The following is a 13,986-nucleotide window of genomic DNA, read 5'->3' as shown; positions in this document are numbered from 1 at the left end:
GTATATCATCCCAGGAGCTCCTCGTGTGTTTGCCCTTCTGTTTCTGTGTACAGTCGGATCGGCGAGTCTCACATGATGCCGTCGTCGCAGCACAGTAAACTAATTCCACAGTTAATGACAGGCGGAAAAAGTAATGGCGGCGAACTTTAAATAAGTTGGATAAGGGCGAATGGATATGTCCCCTAAAACGTTTTGTGGATTTCATTTGATTATTCAACTTATTGGTAATTTGCTAAGCCTATCTATAAAACAACAATATTTTTTTAAATATATGTTCTGGAAATTATTTCAAAAAATCAAGTGGATATTAAAATATAAATTTATTTTGATTCTCAATTTTACACCTTAATGAAATCTATAATTTATTATAGTTATGTTACTGCAATGATTTTACAGTTTTTCTTCGTAACATTTTTGATTAGATCCCGATCCCAATTTGAGTATTTACCCTTTCGACCAAAATTTTACATTAAAATTGCTAAATATAAAATAGGCTTTAAACTCATTTCCAACTTCCTAAGCTGCTTTACAAAATACACATACCCTTATTGTAAAAAACTTTCGCTAAATGGCCACAAATGGGACTGGCGGCTGTAATAGTAGAAGGAAAAAAACGCGATGGCTGAAACGATGATGGAAAGCTATAGCAGCAGCGTTGGCAGGCAAATCAAAATTTACTACATTTAAAGTGGATGCAAGCTGGAGTCCCTGGCCAGCAGTTGGTCCGGAATTGTTCGCCGGTTTATTGAACCAGTGGGAAACGGAGAACAGAAGTGAATCAGTGGGCAGGGCGAGAAGACAATGGCATCGACGGTCCATCGTTTCCACGCGGACTAAATTAAAAATGTGGCATCGACAGCGGGGCATTGGGTTGGATTGGCATCATAAAAACCATGACGAGATGAGTTTAAATCCTCCCCGACTGACTGACTTGTATGCTGTGGGTCCTCCCTATGTGATTTTTCAATTAATTTCGTTGTCGCTTTTGTTGTTTCTGCTGTTTTTCCTGCTGCTCCTGGTTCGCTGCCACAAAGTCGATCTCTTGTCGCTGACAGACATTCTGCAGTGGTCGATGTGCAATCCATGCTGGGCGGGAAATTGTTTTTCCACCCACACCCCCCTCTTAAATTAGAAAATCATTGGCACAAATAAAATGTGCAGTCAAAGCTAAAGTTGCACTTGGCCAAAAAGAGGAGGTGTGGGTGGTGACGGGAATGGAATGCTCGGAGTCAAGGGGCCAGCTGGTCAAGCTAAGTGCAATGCCTTGTTGCGCGACCCCTTTTGGCCATTTTCACGCTCGGTTTGCTGGCTAGCTGGCTGGCTGCCTGGATTTTCTCCGTTCTCTTCTTTTTTTGCCCTTTTCCTTGCCCGCTTGTCCCTCGTAATTTGTCAACGCCTCTGACATCCTTAAAGACTTAAGCCTGCCAAGATTGGCCTGTCGGCCCGGTCGATGATGCGCTTATGGCTGTAAGTTGAGAATTATGATTTTCAGCCGGCAATTAGAAATTTTCTGCTAGTTGATTGACAGCCACTGATTGGCTGGTTGGAAACTAATAAGTGGGAGGGAACTGAACTTTTATATTAGCATAAAATCGGGACCACAGAAAGATGAAGCAATTAGGCGGAGCAAATCATAAAAAACGCTTTTAAAAGTTTCGCCCAACTCGCATAAAAAGCTGCAAGGAAAGGCCATTAAAGGAGTGGAAAATGTGGCCACAAATGCATTTCATGATTACGTTTCATTAAATTCAGCCAGAACTTTAACAGCTTTTGGGGAAATTGCGTATACGCAGAGTTTGCTTGGGAAGCAGCAAATTATGGCTTTATGAGAAACCTATAAAAGTAAGGTGGCTAAGATAAAACATTGAGAAGATTATCCCAAAGAAGTGACTTCATCATTACTTTTTCCGCAAAACCATTCCATACAACTGTACCCCCTTAACTATGCCAAAGATATCTCTAAGATTTGTTCATCCTCTGCTAAACTTTCCCACTGTCCCAACAAACTGCTTCATTTACATATCAAAGTAAAAGAAAACTTATTAAAATATTATAATAAAAACTTTCCTAGAGCCTGCAGCTGTTGTTGGCCAAAAAAAATTTATGAAAAATAAAAAAAATATGGTGTTTAAGGGCAAAAAGAGGAGGTGGCGACAATTCATTAATTAATTTCATTAATAGATGACACAAAAATCACTTGGAAGGACAATTTTATGGCGAAATCACTTATACGCCATCCTGTACTCATAAATAATTAATGCAGACATCTCTGGCGAAAAACAAATGAAAATTCAGATGAGAATGGGCGGGAAAAACAGCAATAAGTGGATGGATAGAAGAAGGCTCCAGTCCAGCGCCATATTAAGCGCATAAAAGGCTGCTAAACAGGCTGGCTCAGATTACCACGAGCCTCGTGGATGGGTGCTTTCTCGACGGGTGCTCCGGAAGTGGTTCAAGACATTGGCCCAGGATGGTCCGATGGGGGTGGTCCCCTGGCACAATGGCGGTCAAACTAATAAGGGTATCAGGAACGTCCGAATTTATTTCATTTAATATTCTTTGGTTTAATGTCTTTTTATTTTTTCCAAGTCTAAAAATAATTATCATTATTTGCCTTATAACAGAAAATTCCGCTAACACAACTAAAATTTCAAGCAGAAGTAGCCTTGGCTACGAATGTGGCAAAGAACCTAGGTTTATAAAAGCAAGAGAGCTATTTTTGTGACCGCCACTGTACATTGGCTTTGCTCCCCGCCAAGAACTTATCATTATTCATGCTAAAGACTTAACGAGCGCGAGTTTGGAGCTGCAGGAAGGGGCAGGCGATTGGAGCGGGGTGGTGAGGTGGTTGGTTGGTGGATTGTGGGTCCGTCTTATCGCAACTATTACCGCAGCGGGAAGTCGCCGCCTCCGGTGGGCGTGGTCGTTGGAGTTGGATTTGCGCATTTTCATTACTCTTATCCCCAGAGCTCCAGCGTCTTTCGTACATCGTTCCTTCGGCCGCTCGTTCTCGTTGGTGTTATTGTCATTGGCATAATCAAGAGGGAGGATGGGTGGCAGGATGATGGCACGTGGTGGCAGGCCTTCGGGTTAATCTTCAGATTTTCGGTGTTGTCGGTTTTACGAGCCACTTGCCGCTTCGCCAGCACCGTCTTTAGCCATAACAACAACGACAACGGCAGCAACGACATATTATTATGGCAGCCATTGTTGTAATCCCGACTCGGTTCGTGTCTTTTGGTTTTCGCCCTTCGTTTTTGGGCCATTGTCTTTAATATTTGCTCGGCAATTCTCATTTTGGCGGCTTTCTTTTATTTCCAACCGCCCGCTGGGTAAATGTCCTTAAAGCAACTCGACTAATAAATTATTTTATGAAAGTGTTAACTTTGCAAATTTTCTCTTGTATTTTTTTTACCGCTCCATTATCAACTAGGGCATTTTGTAGGTGCTATGTGTATGATGCCATGAGCGACATCATAAAGTAAACTAATTAGAAAGCCTTCAGGAATCTTCACAAAGTTCAGCACTGTCTTAACTGGGCTAAGACAAACAAATTTGTTACTCGATGGAGGAGTTAATAAGGATTAGGAGCTGTGTGAGTAGGAATAGTATTGTGGTTGTGCTGAGCAATCAGGTGGAGAATTCCTTGAGGCAGAAAAGTTACTTGTCTTGATCCCAAAGGGATTTCGTTGTCAATACAAATCTGCCAATTATTCATTGACTGATAAAACATTTTGAGAAATTTGTGATTCGCTCAAAATGAATATTGTGTTTCTAAAACTTTAAAATACATATAAAGCGCTCCGCATTGAAAGTATTTTTTCCATCGAAATGCAATAAAGGAAAAGCAGAGCATATTGGCAAGCTTAAAGGAGTTCAAAGGTTCTACAAAAAATGTTCTTTAATTTTCTTAAAGTTTGATTAAGAAGACCCAAAACTGATAACTGTAGTTATCTGCTCGACTGATTCGCTTACCGACTTCGCTGTGACATCCAATGTTTGGTTAAAAGCATAGGGACAGGGTGTGATACCAACCCTTGCGGAAAATCCCCAATCCTCCGCTCACTCCAATAAATCCAAGAGTCAAGGCTTGACCGTAATAAACATGGATATTAAGCTCGACCACCGAGCAAGAGTTAAGCCACTGCAGCTCAGTTATAAGCATCGAAGTTCAGCATGTATAATGTAAGCTAAAAGCAAGTAGGGGATTTCAGAAGCACATATGTTTTCAATGTGCGCCTAATTAGACCTTCGAAACTGACCGGGGAAGATGCCTAATGGTGAAATTTTGTACATTGTTCTCCCATTTGAGCAAAATCGAGCGGAAATGGGATGTGTAGAGAAATGGATTTGTTTTCCGTTTTTGCCTTTCGACCACATTCCCTATTGTCTGTACATTCCAGTTAGCTTGGTCATCGATTGGGCTCGTCTTTGATTGGTATTCATTGCGATTCAAGCAAAAAAAAGTAACCACCTAAAATAGGCAGACACATTCGCATCTAATAATCAACAGGGCGTGGATTATAGAAGTCCTGCGAGTATCGATGCCTCATTTAATTAACGATTGCTTCGCAGATGAAAGGAGATGGTGTGGAAGAGAGGAAAGGCTCATGTTTATGCAAGCGGTGTGCGTATGCTCTTAACAGGTGCTTACCATGTAATCCTGCGTGATGTATTCCAATTAGATGCGAAAGCAACTTGGCTGCTTCCGAGTTCAAAGCAATTAATTCTCTATACTTGAGCAGCCATCAATCTCAACCCCACTCTCCCTTTCTCTTTCCATTGCAGAGCAAATTTGGGCCACTGAATTGGACTTTGTTGTGATCAATCGACGCAATTTGATGGCCCTGTCGGTTGTGGGAGCCACACCATTCCCCAGGCACCACCAGCAGCAGCATCAGCAGCACCACCAGCACAGACTGAACCTGACCGCAAACAGCTTGGAACAGGACGAGGAGGACTACTTCAACGACACCATGTTCACGGCCATTCGAGGAGTGCCGGCCGGGGGCAATAACAATTTGTTCGACCTACGACCCGATAAGGCAAGTGGCAGAAAGGCGGCCAAGGCGACGGCAACGACGAAGACAACAACCACCAAACTGGATGCGGGCAAGAACCAATACTTTGAAGTGCCCGATTTAATTAATCAAGATATCGACGAAGAGGAGCGCCAGGAACTCGAGGAGGCGATGCGGGGTGAAAACGAGGAGGATGAGGAGGGCATGGGTGAAGAGGGAACCGTCATCATGCCCGAATTCGATGAGTTGCCGCCAAGAACCGCAGTTGGCACGACAACCACAACCAGCACTGATGCCGGCAAGTTAAATATCGAAAACTGGCAAAAGCTGGGAACCCTGGGTAAAGAGACCACAACAACCAGCTCCAGTACAACACCATCTACCACCACTACATCAACGACAACGACAACCACGGCTGCGACGACAACTAGCAGTAGCACCACCACCACCACCACCACGACCATTAAACCTGTTGAGATACAAACCAGCAGTAGGCAACCACATCACCACCATGCAAAAGCTCGTAAGCACCACAAGCATCACAACAAGCAGCAGCAGCAGCAGCAACCACGCCGCCATCATGTGGCCTCGCACGAGCAGGCAATCCTCGAGAGCTTCCAGGAGGAGGAGACCACCACTCGCGACAGCAGCATCCATCGAGTGAAGCCCGAGGTCCTACCCGAAGTGGCCATACCCTCAACGCCCGTTTCCGCCTCCAATTCGAAGATCATTGCTATCAAACCGAAGAATCAAAAGCGAAGGATTGCCAAACGGGCGGCCGGTGTGGAAATCGAACCGGAATATTTGCTTGGCGATGCCAATATAAATTCCAGTGAATTTGTGGCCAAGTCCAATGAGGAGGTGCCGGAGGAGGCTGAGGATTTCGAGCTGGAGGATGGTGATTTTCAGGCAGTGCCCGCCCTAAGCCCAGCCCCTTCGGCGGCGCCAACCAACCTGAAGCCTGGAGAGGATTACGTCCGTCTAGATGGCTTCGCCGGAATGCTGCAGCTCTTCTTCGGCATTGATAAACCAATTGATGTGGCTATTTTCTCCCAACCACCAAGCGCAGAGTTTGTGAACTTGCTGTGCGCCCTGCTGGTCTGGTCCGTTCGTTATCCGGCAGTTTTCTGGAATACCTCCAAGGCCTTTGCCTGCGTGTTTAGCCTCCAGATGGTAGTGGCTGCCCTGGACATTATCCTAGGCTATGTGGGCGTCTCCAATCTATACAAGCTGCAGATCTACGCCGAGGCCATGCCAGTTCATCAGCCTGGACTAATCCTAAACGCCGTGGTCACATTGGCCCTGTATCTGTTGTCCACCGCTTTGGTGGTGGCCTCTTCAATGGTCATGTATTTGTACGGGCACGGACGTCTGGCCACGCGGATGCGGGACCGCTCGATTATCACGCTAAAGAGCCATCAGACCTGGATTTACTTCGCCCACTGCGCATCCTTGTGCTTCGTACTTGCCCTGGCGGTGGTGAAAGCGCCGCTGCTCAACGACCTTAGTGCCACCTACAAGAACAACCTCCATTGCCCCACATTCCTGGCGGGTAAGTACAATTTGTAACTATTAAGGGCTTCGTCCATTTGAAAATGTATGCAGAGCAGTAAGCTTGGGACAGAATTTGATTAGAAAAAGAAGAATTTTATATCTAACCTCGAAAATTAACTTTTCAAGTTATGAATTACCCTTTAGAAAAACTAAAAAATACTTCGCCATAATAACCTTCAGGTTGCCAATACCTGGCCATACAAAATATCAAATATTAAATATTTCCGAACTCAGTTAAATAATCATTTTGTCTAAAAAGAATAACCTAAGCCGATTGAGCAGCTTGAAAAGACTTTCATTATTAAAACGATTTAATTACTTGGCAGCCGAATTGTAAATTAGACAGATAGTTAAGACACATAACTTTTGAAGGAGTATTATTTCGAAGAACAATGTATATTTGTAAGCAAATGTATAATGATCATTTAAATTTAAATTTGACTATATGTACATGAAAAGGCATTTAAACAATCATGTCTAGTTTAATGCTTTTAGTTCAGATTGAGATGTTTGAGTTATTTGATTTTAGAGGAGGGCAGTGATGCAAATCACCGAACATTTGATTAGGTGTGTTCAATCTGCATAATGGAATAGCCGGTAGACACCAATTCAAGAAACCTCCAGCGATGAACTCGGTCTGAGGTATGTTTTGTAGCCTAAGCCAATTAGCGGAAATGTTTGGACTTTGAATGTGCGGTTGTCTGAGTGTTAATCGTCGGATTGATAACCCGATGAGACAAAGACGACGTATTGAGTGTCACTCGAAGCGAGACAATCGAACTGCAGACTCGGTCCAATTAAGCTGTCATACGGCTGGTTTGCGCCTTAACCGTATTACGTTTCCACCTGTGCCTTCTCACCATCCCCCCTACCCTATTTTGTCTCTGGATTTTGCAGCTCTTGTTGGAGTGACACACCTGCTGCTCTGGATCGTCATCTGGCTGTGCCTGACCATCAAGCGGCGTTGGCACTTTAAGCTGCCGCCGCTGGACAGCACTTATGGGGGATTGTTGGGCAAGTCCAGCGCCCAGCCGCTTTTGATGTCCAGCGGTCAGCGGACGGGCAGCAACTCGAGCAGCAGTGGCTGCAACTCGACCAGCACCACCGTCAATGGAGGCGATTCCAAGCCGGACATGATGAGCACGGCCACCAGCACGGAACTGGGAATGAGTGGGGTTATCAATGGGGGCATGGGAGGGACGGGCATGGGACTGGCCGCCCAGGAGGACATCTACTGGCCCAAGCTGACACCCAGCTCGCCCAAGCTGAAGGTCACCTTTAACGAAGTTACGAGTACGTCTGATGATGTCCTACTAATTGGTGACCAAGAACAAACTGATGGCAAGCGGTAAAAAATCGTTTTTTAGCTACCAACAACCAAACAAAAAGCATTACGGGTTCGAAGCTCCGTATTTGTCCGTTCTCTTAACTCTAACCATAGAAACTAGTTTCATTTAGTTTTTGTTCACACACACTGCACCACCAACAAACAATAATAAAAACAAAAAATGCAATCACTCAATACATAAACCACCCTAGCACCACTTTTCAGGAATTCCATGTGATTTTATTTTTTTCGTTTTCCTAGACTAATTCATTCATTTTGTACTTTATCTGTGTGTTTCCCTTGCACGTACCATTTTGGGGAAGACCTATTATTGAAAACTAATTGCCCAACACTAATCATTAGTGCAGTGTTTTGCCACACCTAATTTCTCCCACGTTTACCAGCACTATATTCTTCAGTTCCGATACGTGCGTGCTTCTGACATTCGCCATTTTGTGTAACCACATTTTGTGTTTTCGTTTAAGTTTAAGCTTTTGTTTGTCCACTAAAACGATTGTTCAATTTAACATAACAAAACGATTTATCCTTATATATATATAGAAAGACATGTATGTATAGAGGATGCAGGATAATGATGAGAAACTATTTTGTTCCGCTTGTCGCCTGTTTTTAAAAACGATTCTTTTCATTTATTTTTTCAATTGTTTGATTTACTAGAACTTAATTACTACTAACTCTAGCTAATTGAGTGTGGGCGAATTGAATTTTAATTAACAATTACTACTTAAACAAAGCGTTCTCGGATTTTGTGTTGTTGTTGTCGTCGATGTCGCCGTGTTGTTGTTGTTGTCCTTGGTAATTTGTTTAACTAACCGGAAAACCATTGAACTAACGCAGTAAAGGTTGGAACGAATTCAAGGGAATAAAATGAACGCTAGAAAATATTTAAAAGTGCTTTAATGGTATATTTGGCCATATTTCAAAGTTAATTAATAGAATTTAACCAAAATTCACAGATTTATTGTGAGATAAGTCAAATTTGATCACACTTTGCGCTTTTCCAGTTAAAGAAAATGGTTTTTAAATTAGATTAAACTAATTTAAAGGCCTACAGACCTTAAATTTTTTTAACGCTTCTTTAATATTTCATCCTTTCATTAAGATTCAAAAACATTGCTATTCCTAAAGAACTAGAGTTCCTAAAATTGTGTTAGAAGCCAGATATGCTTAAAATGTATTTTTTTCTAGCCAGGGTTCATTCTATTCCCAGAGGTGGCTAACAGACCTAAAAGCAACCAACACAAGGCGACAATTTCATATGACAATATAATACTTACTTACCAAAACCACATCCATATCATTCTTCAGCCATACGAGCCGTGGAGCCTCGATATGTTTTGCCAGTGCTGCGGGGGAAATTGACGACGGCGAGTACGCGACACTAAGGGCAGCCACCGCCGGAGCCGTCGTGGGCATCACCATGGGCAGCATGAAGAGCGGAGTTAGCACCACTTCGGTGGGGGTCAGTCTGCTCCACCTCTCGGAGTATGATGAACTTCCGCCACCGCCGCCGGCTAGCCATCATCATCAGCAGCAGCAGCAGCGGCAATCCTTTGCCCATGGACATCCCCACGACTATGCGAACCTCAGCGGATTGGGTGGCATCAGCGACGACAACATCTCCGAGGAGGGCAAACTGCTGGCCTGTGTGCGCGACGACAGCATTACATACGCCTCCACCAGGGATCTGGAGCCGCCCCAGCCGTCGGCACAGGCTCAGGCTCAACCACCACCCCCTCCACCACTACCCATGAAGGGGGCTCCCGTGCCGCAACCACCAGCGGTACTGCCACATCCCGGCATCTACGGACGGGCCCCTCAAGCCATGCCCGAGATGATGCAGTTGTCGCCCGAGCACCACCGCAATCCCCTTCAGCGTGCACTTCAGCATCCACAGCAGCATCCTCTTCAGCAGCAGCAGCAGCCGCCACCACCGCAGCATCCTCTCCAGCAACAGGGCAATCCGCACCAGCATCAGCATCTAGTCAGCCCATTGGCTCCGGTCACGGTCGCAGTTCACACCAACGAAGCGCATGTAAGTAGAGGAAGCGGTTGTATAGGTGGCTTTGTTTTATAGATAGATACTCTTACTTAGAAAGGCTCTTATTGGTGGTGACATTAAAAAGAATATTTTATCTAGGTATTCCAAAAGGTATTTAAACTGAATTAAAATAGCAATTTTAATGAGGTATATGGGGAATAGTAATTTTATTTTTTTATAGATAGTTTAAAACACTTTTGTTGGGATACATATTTTGAAAGAGGAGTTTAAAGAGTATATTTAAATTTGTTATTGAATTTAGTACATGCGCGCTGTCATGAAATATGATGTTGGTCTAAGATTTTTAATATAACAAAACTTGCTTGCTTTTTTCTGTGGGAATATACGCTTTTAAAAAAATTTTCCCATTCGTTTTACTTCACTAGAAATATTTTAAATTTGGCTTCTTAGAGTTTCAACTAAATTCTCCCTCACAGCAGATGGAATTCCCAGACTTCTAGGTGCACCCACAGCTAGAGTATTGCCCCTTCAGCATAGTGCATAGTGAATAGGTTTGTGTTCTTGTTTGTGATTTGCATGTGGGGCGGGGCTGCAAGAAGGCGATGCGTCGTCATGTAGGGGCGTGTATGCCACGCCCCTGAAGCAGCGGCAGCAGCATGAGATTTATGTTTGCTGTTATGAGACAGCATAAATCAGTGCCAGGGCCACAGACAGCGACATGGATATGGGATTGGTCTGGGGGACAGCAGCGACACAGTCCGAATTAGTGCCCTGGTTGATGGATGGCCCTAAAAAGAAGAAGGGTTCCCGAGACTGTCTCCCCGATTTGATTTGATTTCGTTTTCACTTGCAGACGGGGCCACGCTGAAGCAGAGCCCCTACTATCACCTCCCAGAGTCGCTCATTATTCCAACTGCTCCTTGACCACTTTCACTTACATCCCCCTGTCTCTGTCTCTCTATCTCTCTCTGTCTGTTTCTGCCCCATTCCCAGATCGCATCCAGTTCCACACCCCGCTGCCTGCGCCGCGCCGACTCCGGCGTTCCCAACGAGGCGTTGACGCCCCGCAGCGATACCACCTCCACCACCGAGAGCACCAACACCACTTCGCCCCCGGAGCGTGCACCCTCCGAGTCCTCCAGTGGGGTTCATTCGGGCGAGGAGCGTGAGCTGGAGGTCATCATCCGGCCGCGGGCAAACAGCAAGCCGCCCCCACGTCCCCCTCAACCGCCCATCCAGGAGGAGCCCTACGGCCGCTGCACCAATATGCGCATGTCCAGCTTCAACGCGGATCCCACTGCCGTCTCTTCGTCGGCCATCAACAGTGCCACCCTGCCCATGCAGCGTTCGGTGCCGGAGCAGAAGTTCGACTACACGGCTCACTGCAGTACTATGCCGCTGCCGGTGGGCTGCCACAGCCAGCAGCTCGCTGGGAGCGGTGGGTACGCCTCCACCTCGGCGATGACCAGTTCCATGGGCGGCGGAGGAATGCCACCGCCGTCGCAAGTGTCCAGCTTTATGACTCCCAACAGCATGCACTACGCCAATGCAGCCATAGCCCTGGGCAATAGTAGCGGTCAGCAGCCACACACTACGCTGCCAAATGGAGTGCGCTACTCGAATCCGCACTTTCTGCGCCGCCTGCCGCATGTGACCAAGGCGGCGGAGTCGCCCTACGGACATCTAGGCTACGGAGCCGGCCATCACGCCTTCGCCAAGCTGCCGCATGAAACGCATCCCACCATTCCGGAGGACCGTGACTCGGCCAACTACTCAATGGCCTCCGACCAGGACTGCGGATTGTATGTGACGGCTCAGCTCCACTAGGATGGCGAAGAATCCCTCTTCAGGCTCACCTACTATGAACTAGACTTATTGCTAGACGCATTGAAAAATCATGTCCTTTAAAACCCCATAAATTGTTCTTTTCTAAGTTACAGTCTGATTGCACTATGACATATGTAGATGGACAATTCAAAGTACCCAACGTAACTTATATATGGAATTAATGAAAAAGATGAAGACACGTGTTTTAGTGCAATCGGAGCATAGACCCATAGCATTATCTTGCAATGTCTGAAACCCCCTATTTATGTCGCTCTAAGTTAGCCTCTCGGTTTTTGTACAGCTCCGGGCCCTAAGAGAAGCCATACCAAATCCACTAATCTTCCAAAGGATCAGCTGGTAACCGAATCCTACATGGACTAAATTATTCTTTATTTGCTTTGCCTTGACGATGATCCACTCAAGTATTTAGCGCAAACTGCCACTCAGACGACCCACGTAAAAGAAAAAACGAAACCTTTAATCTATATCTAAACTTCACCTACATCTACGGCTAAATCTAAATATATTTATTTATATTTATACATGCTATGCTCGTATACAATGTGTAAGATAATAAGCTAATCGTGTTTAAGTAATCAATGTAAACTAAAGTTTATCATATCATATATGAATGAATATCTATAGCTAACTGTAAGACCTTATCAAATATTAATCTGAAAGGAATAAAATATCATAGCTCGATCATGTGCAAGCACTTAAAGTATTTTCCCCTAAGCAATTTCACTTATCGAAAGGAGAAATAAGAAGGAACAAAAGGCATACGAATTTAAGCTGCAATTCTATGGTTTTTATTGTAAGGATAAACTGTAAAGTGGTAAATCGTAATTTTACGGCACTAACTAGCCAAAACGTTATGCTTCAGCTAGTCGACATAGATGATAGACACCCTGCAAGGCTTTGGCATATGTATTTTCTATGGTCTCTCAACGCTTACCGTTTAAGATGAATGTAAAATGTAATGTAACAAAGCGACAATATAAATACTATCTAATGTACGATACAAATAAATACTATCCATGGCCCCATACATATCTCACACGCTCAAGACTTTCGACCTTAACCTACTGCACGCTGGAATGCTTTACACCAATAAACCCGCTTATTAAGTTCTGTTTTTTGTGCCTCCGCATAAGTAGATAAATGTACTTTTATTTCTAATCGGAACTAGTGTTTGCTCAGAAAAAAAAGGAAAAATTATTAACAATCGGTGAATATAACGGACCCTCTACGAAGAGCATTCAATAGACCGGTTGTGTTTATTTTCGTTATAAAGACTGATTAGTAATATAATGCAATTCGAAATGCACATCCATCACAGAACTTTACCAAAAGATCCGAGGTCAGCTTAAGAAATTCATAGCATTGATACGATAGTGGATAGGCCATAAATATAGTTTAGTATGTCGTCATTAACTTGGTTCCTTTGTGAAACGCACTAAACTAAACGAGATATCAACAGTTAAGAATGAAAACTTTTGTAAGATAATTTCAAATTAATTAAAAAATTATTCAAACGAGATATCCAAAAGAAATACTAAGTATGCCCCAAAACTGAACTACAAAAACATGATTTATTAACCTGGGTCAAATCTTTTTTGCGCTAGCGAGCAAAACCTGTAAATGAATGTAAGGTTAAATCAAGTTTCCGATATGACTTATGCATCCAAAACATTTATATTTAATAATATAAATCAATAAATGTTTAAATTATTTATATATACAATATACGGATTAAATGGTTTATCAATGGTAAATAAAGAAATACCACCGCTTTATGTAAAACCCCAAAAACTGAATTTTTACTGATGGGAGCGTTTGAATTTTATTATAGATGCCAATTTAAAAATCTGCATGCAAATTTGCCATTTTAACGTTGATCCAATTTTTTACCCATTTTCATGACCTTGCAGGGGGTATTAGAATTTCAGATAAAGATCGTTATTATACCCTTGCAATTTTTTGACCCATTTTCAAGTTCGTTATTTCTAAGTTTCCGATGTCTTGTTCACTGGTGACCCAAAATTGTACTTCGAGAGTCCATAACTTAACCATCATTAATACTATTTTGAAGTGACATACCTCTAAAGACTTGTGGGTTTCCGATGTATTGTCAAAGGGTGACCCACAACTAGACTTCCGGAGTCCATAACTCTACCAAATTTAATCCGATGTTGAAGTGGCATACCTCCTAAGACTTGTGGCGTGATTCTTAA

The 13,986-nt window shown here is 43.7% G+C and overlaps 1 protein-coding gene across 3 annotated transcripts in view; it reads left to right on the top strand.

The window, feature by feature from the left end:
- LOC108044776 (protein tincar) overlaps positions 1-13,564 on the top strand; it is a 62,863-nt gene extending 49,299 nt beyond the window's left edge. For 2 of the 3 annotated variants that reach the window (XM_044458826.1, XM_044458825.1), the window contains exons 7-10: positions 4,789-6,573; positions 7,473-7,923; positions 9,232-9,958; positions 10,919-13,564. In XM_044458826.1, coding sequence (XP_044314761.1) covers positions 4,789-6,573; positions 7,473-7,923; positions 9,232-9,958; positions 10,919-11,752 — 3,797 coding nt within the window. In that variant the 3' untranslated portion in view covers positions 11,753-13,564. Of the gene's footprint in view, positions 1-4,788; positions 6,574-7,472; positions 7,924-9,231; positions 9,959-10,918 lie in introns of those variants that run through there. The other variant, XM_044458827.1, reaches the window with a different exon arrangement.
- The last annotated feature ends 422 nt before the right edge of the window (positions 13,565-13,986 follow it).

The sequence above is a fragment of the Drosophila rhopaloa genome, unplaced genomic scaffold, assembly GCF_018152115.1.
Source record: "Drosophila rhopaloa isolate 14029-0021.01 unplaced genomic scaffold, ASM1815211v1 contig_178, whole genome shotgun sequence".
In the NCBI taxonomy this organism is placed as follows: domain Eukaryota; kingdom Metazoa; phylum Arthropoda; class Insecta; order Diptera; family Drosophilidae; genus Drosophila; species Drosophila rhopaloa.
The sequence above is the reverse complement of the archived record's forward strand: the minus strand, read 5'-3'. Positions and strand labels throughout refer to the sequence as shown.